Source organism: Hyla sarda, chromosome 2, assembly GCF_029499605.1.
Source record: "Hyla sarda isolate aHylSar1 chromosome 2, aHylSar1.hap1, whole genome shotgun sequence".
In the NCBI taxonomy this organism is placed as follows: Eukaryota; Metazoa; Chordata; class Amphibia; order Anura; family Hylidae; genus Hyla; species Hyla sarda.
Genome location: NC_079190.1, coordinates 248,770,545 through 248,789,139, shown reverse-complemented (window position 1 = coordinate 248,789,139; position 18,595 = coordinate 248,770,545). Strand labels below are relative to the sequence as shown.

The following is an 18,595-nucleotide window of genomic DNA, read 5'->3' as shown; positions in this document are numbered from 1 at the left end:
TATTGCTTTATGTTTGTTTCTATTTTTGTATGGATTGTATGCTAGCATTTGGCAATGAAACACTAGAATGGGTTAATACTGCTGGATTTCAGCTTATATCCGGAAACCCTCCCAGGAAGTGACGGCAGTCGCCAAACTTCCAGGTGGGTGGTGGGTTTTCCTTGAAACACATGTGAAGACATAGAATATAAAAGGACAGTTGACAGTCCTTTCTGTGCCATGACTAAGGACCTAATGGTTCCAAATGCGACGGTGTTGTGATTTTATCTCACTGGGTGTTTTTTCTTTCATGTTGATCTTTTAAATGGATTAATTAAAAATTTGGACTTTTATTAATATCATTTTCCTGGGAGCTGGATACCCTTCCCTGCCTTTGGGATCTTTCTTCCATTGTATTGTACCGAGAAAACGGCTCGGCATCATCCTGGCTTCCAGAATATATCCTGTGTGCTTGGACTAAAGTCTTCATAAGTGGTGAGCTGGCTACAATTTTTTCTTATGACTGTGTTCTCATAGCTATATCTCCCTGGTGCCTGTGAAGCAGCAGGACGTGCTGTATTTTCCGGCATATAAGACGACTTTTAACCCTGTAAAATGTTCTAAAAAGGGGGTCGTCTTGTACGCCGGGTGTCGTCTTATATGCCAGGTGCTGCAGCCCCGGGCGTCCCAGCCGAGATTAACTTCCCCCGTCACATTCGGAACATCCCTGTGTCCTGAAAGATCTTTTCGGGACAAAAGGATGTCCCTGTTACCTTTCTGTGGCCCTGCATTAACTTAAAAAATTTACGTCCCCTGTGTGCGCCCATAGCAACAGCAGAGCAGAGCAGCGAGGACGCGCGGGCATGGTAAGTTACCAGCACTTCATCTTGGGTGCTCTGACCTCCGGTCCCAGGACCTACTGCTATGGAGGACCGGTGGTCGGAGCACTGAAGGGGAGCAGTACACAGACATACAAATACAAAACAAATCTCCAGCACTAGGTGATCAGATAAAAATTCTTGGCTCTTTATTGGGATCAACAGGATACAAACTGCACAATAAAACCTCTGACGCGTTTCATGCAATAATGGGCTTAGTCTAGTGATTTCTTGGTACATTCAACATGTTAAAATACTCTTGACATTCAGTCACATGACACATTTTTTAAATCGACAGCTGGAAAACATGGTCCGGACTTTATACCGGCACTGTAATCGTATACATATATACATTCTGCACGGTGGGAACAAAAACCATATGAACAAATATACAGAAAAGGTACACATAATTTCAATATACAGTAATCAAATCCAATATTTGGTTTAATCCCTGTGGGTGGATCGTTTTAAGTGAAAGAATCCAAAATGTTTCTCTATTTAACCCCTTAACGCAGAACGACGGGTATACCCGTCGGCTGCTCAAGTGCGTTCGTGCAGAGCGATGGGTATACCCTTCTTTCACATATTTGCAGCTACTGCTGCATCCCGGGGGCTGAACTTGTCACCTCCGGTTGTCTCTGGCAGGTGAGAAGTTCTGCTTAACCCCTTCGCGCAGAATGCCGCATTTATACGGCGGATATCACAATACCTTTGCGCATTCCACCGTATAAAGGCGGCGTTCATTAAGTGCACACTCCTGCTGCGCTGATCGGGTTAATTAGCTAAAGTCCCGGGGTTTCCGGTGGGAGACCACTCCCGCCCGACACCCCGGGACCCCATTTGATTAACCCGTTCAGCGATCGGGTGTGCAGGGGCGGCCAGTGTGTGGCGGGTGCGTGGAGAACCTGGAGGTCCGGCGATGGCGGGTGCGTGAAGATCCGGAGGTCCGGCGCGATGGCGGGTGCGCGGAGATGACGGGGGAAAGTGCCCTCCGCACTGACAAGTTGCGAAACTACAACTCCCAGCAGTGTCCAGACAGTCTGGGCATGCTGGGAGTTGTAGTTTTGCAACATCTGGAGGACCACTGTTTGGAGACCACTGTGTAGTGGTTGCCAAACTGTGATCCTCCAGATGTTGCAAAACTACAACTCCCAGCATGCTCAGACTGTCTGGACATGCTGGGAGTTGTAGTTTTGCAACATCTGTAGTCCTCCTGATGTTGCAAAACTACAACTCTCAGCATGTCCGGCTGCAAACGGCTGTCTGGGCATGCTGGGAGTTGTAATTGTGTGCCTCCAGCTGTTGCAAAACTACAACTCCCAGCATGCCCAGACAGCCAATTGCTTTCTGGGCATGCTGGGATTTGTAGTTTTTCAAGATCTGGAGGACCACAGTTTGGAAATCACTGTGCAGCTGTCTCTGAACTGTGGCCCTCCAGATCTTGCAAAACTACCAGCATGCCCGGCAACAAACGACTGTCAGTACATGCTGGGAGTTGTAGTTTTGCAACCGCGCAAGGCACACTGGTGGGTAAACAGTAAGTCTGTTACCTAATTCAGTGTTTTCCCACCAGTGTGCCTCCAGTTGTAGCAGAACTACAATTCCCAGCATGCACAGTCTGTCAGTTCATGTTTCAAGTTCTAGTTTTGCAACAGTCGGAGGTTTGTGCCCGTAAACACCCCCTACCCCCCCCCACAATGTGAATGTACGGGTACATTCACACGGGCAGGGCTTTACAGTGAGTTTCCCAATGCAAGTTTGAGCTGCGGCAAATTTTTCCACCGCAACTCAAACTCCCAGCGGGAAACTCACTGTAAACCCACGCCCGTGTGAATGTACCCTAAAAACACTAACTACACTACACTACCACAAAATAAAAAGTAAAACACTACATATACACCCGTACACAATTACACCCCCCCCCCCCAAATAACAATGCGTTTTCAAAACAGAGCCTCCGCAAAACAACAACTCCCGGCATTGCCGGACGGCCATTTACTGTCCAGGCATGCTGTGAGTGTTGCAACAGCTGGAGGCACCTTGTTTGGGAAACACTAGCGTAGGGTATTTGTGGTGGAGGAGGCAAGAGTAATGCTTGCATCCGTGTCTGCCCCTATGCAAATCCCTAATTTACACCTCAAATGGGCATGGCGCTCTCTCACCTCGGAGCCCTGTCGTATTTCACGGCAACAGTTTAGGGGCACATATGGGGTATTTCCGTACTCGGCAGAAATTGTGCTACAGATTTTGTGGGGCTTTTCCTCCTTTTACCCCTTATGAAAATGAAATATTGGGGTCTACACCAGCATGTTAGTGTTAAAAAAATAAAAATTTTTACACTGACATGCTGGTGTTGTTCCATACTTTTCATTTTCAAAAGAGGAAAAAGGAAAACAAGCCTCCCAAAATTTGTAACGCAATTTCTCCTGAGTACGGAAATACCCCATATGTCCATGTAAAGTGATCTGCGGGAGGACAACAAGGCTCAGGAGTGAGAGCGCACCATGTACATTTGAGGCCTAAATTGGTGATTTGCACAGGGGTGGCTGATTTTACAGCGGTTCTGACATAAACGCAAAAAAAGAAATACCCCCATGTGACCCAATTTTGGAAACTACACCCCTCACGGAATTTAACAAGGGGTATAGTGAGCCTGAACACCCCACAGGTGTTTGACAAATTCTTGTTAAAGTTGGATGAAAATTTTTATTTTTTTTTCTAAAATGCTGGTGTTACCTTAAATTTTTCATTTTCACAAGGTAAAATAGGAAAAAGACCCCCAAAATTTGTAACCCCATTTCTTCTGAGTAAGAACATATCCCATATAAGGATGTAAAGTGCTCTGCTGGCGAACTACAATGCTCAGAAGAGAAGGAGCGACATTGGGATTTTGAAGAGAAAATTTGACCAGAATTGAAGGCCACGTGTGTTTACAAAGCCCCCATAGTGCCAAAACAATGGACCCCCCATATGTGACCCCATTTTGGAAACTGCACCCCTCATGTAATAAGGGGTACAGTGAGCATTTTTGCCCCACAGGTGTCTGACAGATTTTTGAAACAGTGGTCCGTGAAAATGAAAAAGGAAATTTTTCATTTGCACAGCCCATTGTTCCAAAGATCTGTCAAATGCCAGTGGGGTGTAAATACTCACTGCATCCCTTATTAAATTCTGTGAGGGGTGTAGTTACCAAAATGCGGTCACATGTGGGGGGGGTCCACTGTTCCTGCACCACGGGGGGCTTTGTAAATGCACATGGCCCCTGACTACCATTCCAAATGAATTCTCTTTCCAAAAGCTCAATGGCTTTTTCTCTTCTGAGCAGTGTAGTTCACCAGCAGAGCACTTGATGTCCACACATGGGGTATTTCCATACTCAGAAGAAATGGGGTTACAAAATTTGGGGGTCATTTTCTCCTATTACCCCTTGTAAAAATGTAAAATTTAGGGGGGAAAAACATTTTAATAAAAAAAAAAAAAAAAAATTTCATTTACACATCCAACTTTAACAAAAAGTCGTCAAACACCTGTGTGTAGTTAAGGCTCACTGTACCCCTTGTTACATTCCTTAAGGGGTGTATTCTCCAAAATAGTATGCCATGCTTCCTAAATGCGACATGTCCCCCAAAAACTATTTCAGCAAAATTTGCTTTCAAAAAGCCAAATGTGACTCCTTCTGAGCATTGTAGTTCGCCCGCAGATCATTTTACGGCCTAACATGGGGTATTTCCATACTCAAAAGAGATGGGGTTACAAATTTTGGGGGGCATTTTCTCCCATTACCCTTTGTAAAAATTGTAAATTTGGGGAAAAAACTGCACTTTAGTGAAAAGTCGTCAAACACCTGTGGGGTGTTAAGGCTAACTGGACCCCTAAAGGGTTAACACACTTACTGAATGTCATTTTGAATACTTTGAGGGGTGCAGTTTTATAATGGGGTCATTTGTGGGGTATTTCTAATATGAAGGCCCCTCACATCCACTTCAAAACTGAACTGGTCCCTGAAAAATTCTGATTTTGAAAATTTTGTGAAAAATTTGAAAATTGCTGCTATACTTTGAAGCCCTCTGATGTCTTCCAAAAGTAAAACAAGTCAACTTTATGATGCAAACATAAAGTAGACATATTGTATATATGAATCAGTGTTTAATTTATTTGGGATGTCCATTTTCCTTTTAAGCAGAGAGTTTACAAAGTAAAAAATAATGCAAAATTTTCAAATTTTTCATCAAATTTGGGAATTTTTCACTAAGAAATAATGCAAGTATCGACGAAATTTTACCACTAACATAAAGTAGAATATGTCACGAAAAAACAGTTTCGGAATCAGAATGAAAAGTAAAAGCATCCCAGAGTTATTAATTCTTAAAGTGACAGTGGTCAGATTTGCAAAAAAGGCCTGCGTCCTTAACCCCTTAAGGACCCAGCCCAAATATACCTTAAGGACCAGGCCATTTTTTGAACATCTGACCACTGTCACTTTAAGCAGTATTAACTCTGGGATGCTTTTACCTTTCATTCTGATTCTGAGATTGTTTTTTCGTGACATATTCTAGTTTATGTTAGTGGTAAAATTTTGTCGATACTTGCATCATTTCTTGGTGAAAAATTCCAAAATTTTATGAAAAAATAGAAAATTTCGCATTTTTTTTTTTACTTTGAAGCTCTCTGCTTATAAGGAAAATGGATATTCCAAATAAATGCTATATTGATTCACATATACAATATGTCTACAATATGTTTGCATCATAAAGTAGACATGTTTTTACTTTTGGAAGACACCAGAGGGCTTCAAAGTATAGCAGCAATTTTCCAATGTTTCACAAAATTTTCAAAATCGGAATTTTTCTGGGACCACTTCAGTTTTGAAGTGGATTTGAAGGGCTTTCTTATCAAAAATACCCCATAAATGACCCCATTATAAAAACTGCACCCCTCAAAGTATTCAAAATTCCATTCAGAAAGTTTGTTAACCCTTTAGGTGTTTCACAGGAATAGCAGCAAAGTGAAGGACAAAGTTCAAAATCTTCATTTTGTACACTTGCATGTTCTTGTAGACCCAGTTTTTGAATTTTTACAAGGGGTAATAAATTTGTAACCCAATTTCTCTCGAGTAAGGAAATACCTCATATGTGTATGTCAAGTGTTCGGCGGGTGCACTAGAGGGCTCAGAAGGGAAGGAGCAACAATGGGATTTTGGAGAGGGAATTTTGCTGAAATGGTTTTTGGGGGGCATGTCACATTTAGGAAGCCCCTATGGTGCCAGAACAGCAGAAAACCCCCACATGGCATACCATTTTGGAAACTACACCCCTCAAGGCACGTAATAAGTGGTCCAGTGAGCCTTAACACCCCACTGGTGTTTGACGACTTTTCGTTAAAGTCGGATGTGTAAATGAAAAAAAAATGTTTTCACTAAAGTGCAGTTTTTCCCCCAAATTTATCATTTTTACAAAGGGTAATGGGAGGAAATGCCCCCCAACATTTGTAACCCCATCTCTTCTGAGTATATTAATACCCCATGTTAGGACGTAAAATGCTCTGCGAGCGAACTACAATGCTCAGAAGAGAAGGAGTCACATTTAGCTTTTGGAAAGCAAATTTTGCTGAAATGATGTTTGGGGGGCATGTCGCATTTAGGAAGCACCTAGGGTGCCAGAACAGCAAAAAAAAAAAAACACATGGCATACTATTTTGGAAACTACACCCCTCAAGGAACGTAACAAGGGGTACGGTGAGCCTTAACACCTCACAGGTATTTCACGATTTTTTGTGATAGTTGGATGTGTAAAAATTATTTTTTCACAAAAATGCTGTGTTTTCCCCAAATGTTACATTTTTACAAGGGGTAATAGGAGAAAATGACCACCAAAATTTGTAACCCCATTTCTTCTGAGTATGGAAATACCCCATGTGTGGACGTCAAGGGCTCTGCTGGCGCACTACAATGCTCAGAAGGGAAGGAGCGCCTTTGAGCTTTTTGAAAGAGAATTTGTTGGGAATGGAATTTGGGGGCCATGCGCGTTTACAAAGCCCCCCGTTGTGCCAGAACAGTCGACCCCCCCACATGCGACCCCATTTTGGAAATTACACCCCTCACAGAATTTAATAAGTGGTGCAGTGAGTATTTACACCCCACTGGCGTTTGACAGATCTTTGGAACAGTGGGCTGTGCAAATGAAAAATTAAATTTTAAATTTTCACGGATCACTGTTCCAAAAATCTGTCAGACACCTGTGGGGCGTAAAAGCTCACTGTACCCCTTATTACATTACGTGAGGGGTGTATTTTCCAAAATGGGGTCACATGTGGGGGGGTCCATTGTTCTGGCACTATGGGGGCTTTGTAAACACACATGGCCTTCAATTCCGGACAAATTTTCTCTTCAAAATCCCAATGGCGCTCCTTCTCTTCTGAGCATTGTAGCGCACCCGCAGAGCACTTTACATCCACATATGGGGTATGTTCTTACTCAGAAGAAATAGTGTTACAAATTTTGGGGGACTTTTTTCCTATTTTCCCTCATTTTCCCATCCAACTATTTTGTCAAACACCTGTGGGGTGTTAAGGCGCACTATACCCCTTGTTACGTTCCGTGAGGGGTGTAGTTTACAAAATGGGGTCACATGTGGGTATTTATTTTTTTGTGTTTATGGCAGAACCGCTGTAAAATCAGCCACCCCTGTGCAAATCACCAATTTAGGCCTCAAATGTACATAATGCGCTCTCACTCCTGAGCCGTGTTGTGAGTCCACAGAACATTTTACGCCCACATATGGGGTATTTCCGTACTCAGGAGAAATTGTGTTACAAATTTTGGGGGTCTTTTTTTGCTTTTACAGCTTGTGAAAATAAAAAGTATGGGGCAACACCAGCATGTTAGTTTAAAAAAAAAAAAAAATTTACACTAACAGGCTGGTGTAGACCCCAACTTTTCCTTTTCATAAGGGGTAAAAGGAAAAAAGCCCCCCAAATTTGTAGTACAATTTCTCCCGAGTACGGAAATACCCCATATGTGACCCTAAACTGTTTCCTTGAAATACGACAGGGCACCGACGTGAGAGAGCTCCATGCGCATTTGAGGATTTCATAGGGATTGCATAGGGGTGGACATAGGGGTATTCTACGCCAGTGATTCTCAAACAGGGTGCCTCCAGCTGTTTCTAAACTCCCAGCATGCCTGGACAGTCAGTGGCTGTCCAGAAATGCTGGGAGTTGGTGATTTGCAACAGCTGGAGGCTCCGTTTTGGAAACACTGCCGTATGATACGTTTTTCATTTTTATTGGGGGGGGGGGGGGGAGACAGTGTAAGGGGTGTATATGTAGTGTTTTACCCTTTATTATGTGTTAGTGTAGTGTAGTGTAGTGTTTTTAGGGTACGTTCACACTGGCGGGCGTTTACAGTGAGTTTACCGCTAGGAGTTTGTGCTGCGGCGACAAATTTGCAACAGCCCAAACTTGAAGCAGAAAACTAACTGTAAACCTGCCTGTGTGAATGTACCCTGTACATTCACATGGGGGAACAAACCTCCAGCTGTTTCAAAGCTACAACTCCCAGCATGTACTGACAGACCGTGCATGCTGGGAGTTGTACTTTTGCAACAGCTGGAGGCACACTGGTTGGAAAACCTTCAGTTACCTAACTCAGTATTTTCCAACCAGTGTGTCTCCAGCTTTTGCAAAACTACAACTCCCTGCATGTACTGATCGCCGAAGGGCATGCTGGGAGATGTAGTTATGCAACAGCTGGAGGTACACAACTCCCAGCATGCCAAGACAGCTGTTTGCTGTTTTGGCATGCTGGGATTTGCAGTTTTGGCAACATCTGGAGAGCTATAGTTTAGAGACCACTGCACAGTGATCTCCAAACTGTGGACCTCCAGAGGTTGCAAAACTACAAATCCCAGCATGCTCAGACAGCAAACTGCTATGTGGGCATGCTGGGAGTTGTAGTTTTGCAAGATCTGGAGAGCGACAGTATAGAGATCATTGTGCAGTGGTCTCAAACTGTAGCTCTCCAGCTGTTGCAAAACTACAAATCCCAGCATGCCTAAATAGCTCTCTGGGCATGCTGGGAGTTGTAGTTTTGCAACATCTGGAGGGCTACAGTTTAGAGACCACTCTATAGTGGTCTCAGACTGTAGCCCTCCAGATGTTGCTAAGCAACTCACCAGCTTCCGTAGGATTCACAGAGCTGCGTCGCTATCCTCTTCTTCCCGCTGCCGTCACCGATGGGTGAGTGGACTTCGGCGCCGTTCCTGTGTCGTTTCCCCGTTCTGCCCCGCCTATTGTGGGTGCGCAGGACGGGGAAACCGAAAGTAAAGCCCCCCGCCCCCGATCTGCTATTGGTCATCGCGTCTTGATGACCAATAGCAGGGATAGGAGGGGTGGCACCCCTGCCACCTTACTCCTATCACTTCAGGGGAATCGTGGGTGTCTTGGACACCTGTGATCCCCCTTCTATTCCGGGTCAACGGGTCACCATAGGCCCGAATCGGCGCAAATCGCAAGTGTGAATTCACTTGCAATTTGCGCCGATCGCCGACATGGGGGGGTCTGATCCCTGGGCATTTGCGCGGGGTGCCTGCTGATCGATATCAGCAGGCACCCTGGTCCCCGCCCGGCACGCGGCGGGGACAGAAATTCCCACGGGCGTATGGATACGTCTTGGGTCCTTAACCCCTTAAGGACCAAGGACGTACCGGTACGTCCTTGGTTCTGCTCTTCTGATATAACGCGGGGTTACACAGTAACCCCGCGTCATATCATGGCGGGCCCGGCGTCATAGTGAAGCCGGGACCCGCCTCTAATAGCGCGCAGCGCCGATCGCTTTAGCCGCGCGCTCAAAGCTGAGCCGCGCGGCTAAAAGTGAAAGTGAAAGTTCCCGGCTAGCTCAGTCGGGCTGTTCGGGATAGCCGCGGCTAATCGCGGCATCCCGAACAGCTGACAGGACAGCGGGAGGGCCCCTTCCTGCCTCCTCGCTGTCCGATCGCTGAATGACTGCTCAGTGCCTGAGATCCAGGCATGAGCAGTCATCCGGCAGAATCGTTGATCACTGGTTTCTTATGAGAAACCAGTGATCAACATAGAAGATCAGTGTGTGCAGTGTTATAGGTCCCTATGGGACCTATAACACTGCAAAAAAAAAGTGGAAAAAAAAAGTGAATGAAGATCATTTGTGATCGGGGCTCCATACGTGTACTAGTGACAGGAAAGATTGCCTACATACCTATACAAGATCTTACCCTAGCATAGCTGTCTGAGTTGTGCCATAACCGCGCAATGAGGGCACGCCTATAGAGGGCATGCACTATAGTGAAGGAATAAGATAAGGGAGGGTTGGGAGGGTTCCACAAACGACACGTGCTCCGCCCCTGTAGGAGAGGGGAGAGTTATATACACACGCCCCCACCTGTTCCCAATGAGCCCCACCTGGAAGTGCAGGGAGCGATAATTACTTCCGCCCCTCGCACAAACACAGCCCATCAGGCTTTATACTTGTGATCGGGGCTCCATACGTGTACTAGTGACAGGAAAGATTGCCTACATACCTATACAAGATCTTACCCTAGCATAGCGGTCTGAGTTGTGCCATAACCGCACAATGAGGGCACGCCTATAGAGGGCAAAAAGCAAAAAATGTGGTATCACCGCGTGCGGAAATGTCCGAATTATAAAAATATATCATTAATTAAACCGCTCGGTCAATGGCGTGCGCGCAAAAAATTCCAAAGTCCAAAATAGTGCATTTTGGTCACTTTTTATATCATTTAAAAATGAATAAAAAGTGATCAATAAGTCCTATCAATGCAAAAATGGTACCGTTAAAAACTTCAGATCACGGCGCAAAAAATGAGCGCTCATACCGCCCCATACACGGAAAAACAAAAAAGTTATAGGGGTCAGAAGATGACAGTTTTAAACGTATTAATTTTCCTGCATGTAGTTATGATTTTTTCCAGAAGTCCGACAAAATCAAACCTATATAAGTAGGGTATCATTTTAATCGTATGGACCTACAGAATACATATCAGGTGTCATTTTTACCGAAAAATGTACTACGTAGAAACGGAAGCCCCCAAAAGTTACAAAACAGCGTTTTTTTTTCAATTTTGTCGCACAATGATTTTTTTTCCCGCTTCACCATATATTTTTGGGCAAAATGACTGACGTCATCACAAAGTAGAATTGGTGGCGCAAAAAATAAGCCATCATATGGATTTTTAGGTGTAAATTTGAAAGAGTTATGATTTTTTAAAGGCAAGGAGCAAAAAACGAAAATGCAAAAACGGAAAAACCTCCGGTCCTTAAGGGGTTAAGTACCAGAAAGCCAGGGCATATCCATACGCCCTAGGTCCTTAAGGGGTTAAAGGGGTATTCCAGGCAAAACCTTTTTTTTATATATATATATCAACTGGCTCCAGAAAGTTAAACAGATTTGTAAATTACTTCTATTAAAAAATCTTAATCCTTCCAATAGTTATTAGCTTCTGAAGTTTTCTGTCTAACTGCTCAATGATGATGTCACGTCCCGGGAGCTGTGCATGATGGGAGAATATCCCCATAGGAACTGCACAGCCCGGGACGTGAGTCATCAGAGAGCAGTTAGACAGAAAACAACAACTCAACTTCAGAAGCTAATAACTATTGGAAGGATTAAGATTTTTTTATAGAAGTAATTTACAAATCTGTTTAACTTTCCGGAGCCAGTTGATATATAAAAAAAAGTTTTGGCCTGGAATACCCCTTTAAGGTGAAAATGAGCTGCATCCTTAAAGGAGTAGTCCAGTGGTGAACAAGTGGTGAGCAACTTATCCCCTATTCTAAGGATAAAGGATAAGTTGCAGATCGCAAAGGGGGCGTGTCAACCACCGCACAAAGCTGCGGACGACACGCCCCCTCAATACAACTCTATGGCAGAGCCGGAGCGCTGCCTTCGGCAATCTCCGGCTCCGCCATAGCGATGTATTGAGGGGGCGTGTCTGCCGCCGCTTCGTGCGGTGGTCGACACCCGATATCTGTCGGGAGAGCCTGGATCAAGGGGGGCCCCAGCGGTCGGACCCCCCGGGGGCCCCAGCGGTCGGATCCCCCCACGAGTATATCCCAAACTCTATATTTTAACTGTAAAAGTTGGGGGTCGTCTTATACGCCAGAAAATACGGTACTTCCACAGCCTCACTTCGGTAATAAAGTTGTCCACCCATCCCCCCCCCGCCCCCCCCCCCCCCAAAGTGTGTAATGCAGTAGTTTCCCAACCAGGGTGTCTTCATCTGTTGCAAAACTACAACTCCCAGGATGCTCGGGCAGGCGAAGGCAGTCCGGGCATGCTGGGAGTTGTAGTTTTGCAACAGCATGAAGTACCCGAGAAACACTGCTATTATGTAAAAAACAAATACATTTCCCATCCATGTTGCCTACAACTGTATCATAACTGAAACTCCCAGCATACCCATACAGTGCATGCTGGGAGTTATAGTTTTGCAACCGCTGGAGACACTCTGTTTTGAAAAGATATATATTACATAAGAAAGAATCACCAGGTAGATAACAAGTTTGTAATGCATGGTTTTACTGTTTGAAATTAGCGCATGTGCCCTGAATTGAGGCTGCGTTGTAAAAGTTACTTAGTAGTTTGCAGAATATCCCTGTTAGTTACGTCAGTGTAACTATCAGGGATATAATTGGCCTACAGTTATAACATGTCCGTTCCCGGGGAGATGGTATGTGTGCACACCTGGCTTGATCGCGCTGATAGGCGGAGGGTATCCGGACGCGTTTGCACAGAAAGGAGAAAGGGGATACACTAAAAAGAACCTAGACAGTGCCACACAGAAAGCTAAAGAGAGGGATAGAAACACCCTAATAAAAGTCCAAAGTAATGCAGGTAAAAATATAAACAAATTGAGTAAGAAACCATCATTTGCTACAGCATATAGCACGCAATTTGCAGCTATAAAACACATCATCTTCAAATACTTACCTGTGTTGGAGGTGGATGCAGTTTTGAGGGAAGTTATTGCACCAGATGTGAACATAGTCCCTAGAAGAAGACCGACTTTAGGTTCGGTACTCTCGCCTAGCATGTACAAAAGAAAAAATTGCTCTGCTCAGGAAAATACATAATGGTTGAGGTACATTGGTAATATAGGATGTGGACATATATTTATCACCCATGGAAATATGGAGAAATCCAACCAGTTCATGTTATATGTTACCAATGTAATGTACCCTATAAAAAGCTACATTAATTGCAACATGGAATATGTGGTGTACTTGGCTTCATGCATTGCATACCGAGTGCAGTATGTGGGATCTACAAGTAACCAATTGAAGGTCTGTTTCAGAAGACATCTTTTGGATATGAAAGGTGTAAAAGTATGGGTTTCAGCTTTAACAAGACATTTCTGTGAAGTCCACGAAGGTAATACCAATTCACTCAGAGTAAAATGTATAGAAAAAATGTATAGAAAACCCTGGGGTGGAGACATGCAAAGGCAACTATTAAATAGAGAAACATTTTGGATGTTTTCACTTAAAAACGATTCACCAACAGGGATAAAACCAAATATTGGATTTGATTACTGTATATTGAAATTATGTGTACCTTTTCTGTATACCTGTTTATATGGTTTTTGTTCCCACCTTGCAGAATGTACATATGTATACGATTACAGTGCCAGTATAGAGTCCGGACCATGTTTTCCAGCTGTGATTTTTAAAATGTGACGAGTCAAGAGTATTTTAACATGTTGAATGTACCAACAAATCACTCTATGACTAAGCGCATTATTGCGTGAAACGTGTCAGCGGTTTTATCGTGCTGTTTGTATCCTGTATATCCCAATAAAGAGCCAAGAATTTCTATCTGATCACCTAGTGCTGCACATTTGTTTTGTATTTTAATTTGTCTTGAAGCTGGGGCGGTGTCGGCTAGTCCGAGGCACAGGTGTATTCAGTGGGCTAGGAATGGAGCTGTGCAACTTCCAGTAGTACACAGACATACAGCCTCCAGCCATACACTGTATATGGCTAAAGGCTGTATGTCTGTGGTGTCCACTGCCTACCTAATGTGGGGGAACTATAACCTAATGTGGGGGAAGCTATACTGCCAACCTAATGTGGGGAACTACAACCTAATGTGGGGAACTATACTGCCAACCTAATGTGGAGGAACTATACTGCCAACCTAATGTGAGGGAACTTTGCTGACAACCTAATGTGGGGGGAACTATGCTGACAACCTAATGTGGGGGAACTATGCTGCCAACCTAATGTGGGGGGAACTATGCTGACAACCTAATGTGGGGGAACTCTGCTGACAACCTAATGTGGGGGAACTACTACCTAATATGGGGGAACTACAACCTAATGTGGGGGGAACTATGCTGACAACCTAATGTGGGGGAACTATGCTGATAACCAAATGTGGGGGAACTATGCTGACAACCTAATGTGGGGGGAACTATGCTGACAACCTAATGTGGGGGAACTATGCTGACAACCTAATGTGGGGGGAACTATGCTGACAACCTAGTGTGGGGAAACAATGGTAAGGTACCGTATCGCGGTAGAGGGGTAGTCTTATACGGCGAGTATATCCCAAACTCTATATTTTAATTGTAAAAGTTGGGGGTTGTGTTATACGCCAGAAAATACGGTACTTCCACAGCATCATTTCGGTAATAAAGTTGACAGCCGAAGGCAGTCCGGGCATGCTGGGAGTTGTAGTTTTGCAACAGAGTGAAGCACCCTGGTTGAGAAACACTGCTATTATGTAAAAAGCAAATACATTTCCCATCCATGTTGCCTACAACTGTATCATAACTGAAACTCCCAGCATACCCATACAGTGCCTGCTGGGAGTTATAGTTTTGCAACCGCTGGGGACACTCTGTTTTGAAAAGATATATATTACATAAGAAAGAATCACCAGGTAGATAACAAGTTTGTAATGCATGGTTTTACTGTTTGAAAGGAGCGCATGTGCCCTGAATTGAGGCTACGTTGTAAAACTTACTAAGTAGTTTGTAGAATATCCCTGTTAGTTACGTCAGTGTAACTATCAGGGATATAATTGGCCTACAGTTATCACATGTCCGGTCCTGGGGAGATGGTATGTGTGCACACGTGGCTTGACCGCGCTGATAGGCGGAGGGTATACTGACGCGTTTGCATAGCCCAGCCAATGACGGCAGTGCAAACCATGAGTATATGAATATGTAAAGGATGGGAGTGACCGGATTGCAGCGAGGGGGGGCAGGCTGAGAGCGGGGAGGAGGCTAGGGCGGCTGGCTGAGAGAGGGGAGGACGTTTCGCTACCAAGATGGCCACGGTCGGCCGAACACACGGGGTACGAAATTCATAATTGTGGCAGACAGGCTGTACTTCTGGATATCGGCAAAGTTGGGAATGTGAGACAACGGAGGTAATTGACTTTCTTATATAACTTCTTGCTAGCTTTACAGTGCCATAAAATAACTTTGCTCCAGAGTACTCCTCATCTTTATTGACTTTTTTTTTATACACTTTCCTTGCAATGTCATAGCCCCCAAAGGGGATTATAAAATTCAGTAAGTACATTGATTGCAGGCACTGATCAATACTATGCCATAGCATTGCATTGATCAGTGTTGTCGGCTGTCGATTGCTCAAGCCTGGATCTCAGGCTTGGAGCAATCAATCGCCGATCGGAAGCTGAGGAGGAAGGTAGGGACCCTCCTCGTGTGTCCTCAGCTGATCGGGACACCGCGGTTGTCCTGATCAGCCCGACTGAGCTGCCGAGATGTATTTTTTTACTTTTTAGACGTGGCGATCAACTTTGATTGCCGTGTCTAAAGGGTTAATACCAGACATCACCGCGATTGGTGATGTCCGGTATTAGCCATGGGTCCTGGCTACCGTTAGCCGCTGGGACCGACCCGATATGACGTGTGACAGGTATGCCCTGTGTTCCCAAGAAGTTAATGATCCCGTACGGTGAACAGCGTAAACGTACAAAAAAAAAAGGCCAAAATATATGCTTTTTGGTCACATCACATTGCAAAAAATGTTTTATAAAATTTGATCAAAAAGTCAAATATATATGCAAAAGTGGTACTAAAACTACAGATCATGGCGCAAAAAATTAGCCCTCACACATCCCCATATATATGGAAAAATGAGAACATAAATAGTGAGTGTAACATAAATAAAAAGTGTTGAGAGTGAATGTGGAATATGCATGTTACGCCAAATTACCTGTATTTTAACCAAAAACCAGACCGGGCTGGAACCTTAATTGTTGGTAAAAAAAAAAAAAAAAAAAAAAAAATCGTCCCACAAAAAAACTAAACTAATGTTTTTTTTTTAAATGTTATGTTTTCAAAACCTCTAAAACATGAGTGGGTATATAACCATGTAATTTCACCTAAAGGTCTTTGGTATGGAATGATCCTCTGTGGAGTGTTTCTGTCTGCGTTTTTCACTATCTACCTCCTCAGAGTGAGCTGGAAAGATATTGCATTTGAAGTAAGTATTCATTGCTACGAAAAATGAAAAGAAAAAAAGAGGAATTTCAATAATTTCTTTGAAAAAAAAATCGTATCATATTAAAGGGATTTTCTAGGGAAAACCCATTTATGGCTTATGCACAGGATACGCCATTCGTAGCTGATTGTTGGAATGCCAGCTCTGTATGGGAGCAGGAAGCTTTGTATGGGGCCGAGGCTTTCAGCTCCTGTATGGTGTTTACATCTAGGAGCTCTGGTTGAGGATGGAAGCTGGCATCCTGCAGAACTTGTATAGGCCATCAATGGCTTTTATCCTTGAAAACCCCTTTTAAGGCTTTTGGCTCTATCTCAAAGTTCCTTCTTTCGTGATCTGTAATTCATCACTTTGGAGAAAAAAAAAAATCACTACCCTCTACCTAATTAGTTGGCCTACTGCTCCAAGGAATCCGTGGAAGATCCACAATCAGACCAACAATGATCAGGCAATGATGGTATCTTATTGCTGTATTATGATACAAGCACTTCATGTGCCACCGTATAACCTTTGGTATAATGGAGAGAAATCATACTAAATACGGAATAATTAATGTGGTTGTGTATATAAGGCTTTAATGAAATGCCATCATTGACTGCAGTAGGAAAAATTTCTTTGCAATTTCCTAAAAAATCTTTGAAATCCAACCTGTGATGTCATATACAGTTGTTCAAAGCAAAATATGTTTGTTATAGTTTGTTAATAACTCATGATGGTGTTTTTGTAGGCTCAGGAACGAGCAGGAATGACTTGCAAGGAGAATATTAGTTCAGGTACTAATTATTTAACTATGATATTTTTTACTTTTCTTATCTGGCAAATGACTGCTTTATTCTAACATCTATTATGGTCTAGTGCACACAACCATGTGCATTTATCCAGTCCACAAATTAAAACTATATTGCAGTGATATAGTTCTGAGTAGGGTGCCATATATTGGACCAAGCATCCAAATAAAAAATGGTATATACTGCTGTATGAATATGCAATATATTTGGAAAGTTTTTCAAATTTTGTTATGTTGCGGCCTTGTACAATATTCAAGTTTTTCCTGATCATTTTGCACCTAATATCCCAAATTGACAAAGTATAATGCCACAAGGTTTGCACACGTGGATTTGGGGTTTTTCTGCCATTCTTCTCTGCAAATCCTTTCAAGCACTGTCAGGTTGGAAGGGGACTTTTTTCAGGTCTTTCAGTTCTGGCTGTGCCACTACAAGACATTCACAGAGTTGTCCCTAAGTCTTGGCTGTGCTTAAGGTACTTTTAATGCATTGTCAGCTGTAAGATCTTATACAAACAGGGGTGTGTGTTTTAAATAATGTCCAATCAACTGAATTAACCACAAATGGACTCCAACCAATCATGATGGAGGGACATGAGGCCTAAGTATATTCAATGCTTACAGAAAGTGATGCTTGTGTTCACAGTGGAATATAATGAATCCGGCATTACATTATCAAAGGTTACAGCTGAGAAGACTGAAGTACCTCAACAGCCCTCCCAAGAAGAACCAGTGGTCTGCAATAAACTTTTACCAACAAAAGAAGTAATTGTCATACGTGGACTAACTCTGGCGCTGGCCATTGCTGTGCTCTTAACAGGAGTTCTGGTTAAAGTGTGGACATCTTACTAGAGGAAGACCCAAGAAGGCTAATAAACTAGTCATAGGCTAGGTGTCCACACAGGTTTTTCTGTGGCATTTTTTGGAAAACTGCCACTGCAGTTTTTGAGCAAAAGTCAGAAGTGGATCCAGCAGGAAGGAGGAGTGAAAGTCTTTCCATTATATTTCCTATTCCTTATGAATACACTTCTGACTTTGGCCCAAAAAGTGCAGTGGCAGTTTTTTCAAAAAACACCACATAAAAATCTGTGTGGAAACCTAGCATTACAGTTTTATTTGGTTAAACAACCACATATACCATTTAATAAAGACTATGAAACTGTGCAAAATAAGCTTTTAATTAAAAAAATATATAAATAAAATTACACTTCTATAAAGATACACTTACATGGCTATAATTATATGAAACCACAGTGGGTGGCTTGTTCTATTCATATAGCAGACATAGAGTTCACCAACTCAGCACTAGATGCCAATGAGGAATCCGAATATGCAAAGTCTATATCCTTTCCTGTGAATGTAAGAGAATGGCAGCATTAGTCACTGCAGTAGTAATAGGTCATCATGGTGTGCAGGTATTATTTTATGTTTT

The 18,595-nt window shown here is 43.3% G+C and overlaps 1 protein-coding gene across 3 annotated transcripts in view; it reads left to right on the top strand.

Moving 5' to 3' along the window:
* The window catches only part of LOC130355965 (multidrug and toxin extrusion protein 1-like), a 94,793-nt gene extending 76,654 nt beyond the window's left edge, over positions 1-18,139 (top strand). For all 3 annotated transcript variants that reach the window (XM_056556903.1, XM_056556904.1, XM_056556905.1), the window contains 3 exons: positions 16,270-16,364; positions 17,107-17,152; positions 17,810-18,139. In XM_056556903.1, the coding sequence (XP_056412878.1) occupies positions 16,270-16,364; positions 17,107-17,152; positions 17,810-18,015 (347 nt within the window). In that variant the 3' untranslated portion in view covers positions 18,016-18,139. The remainder of the gene's footprint in view (positions 1-16,269; positions 16,365-17,106; positions 17,153-17,809) is intronic.
* Positions 18,140-18,595: the final 456 nt, after the last annotated feature.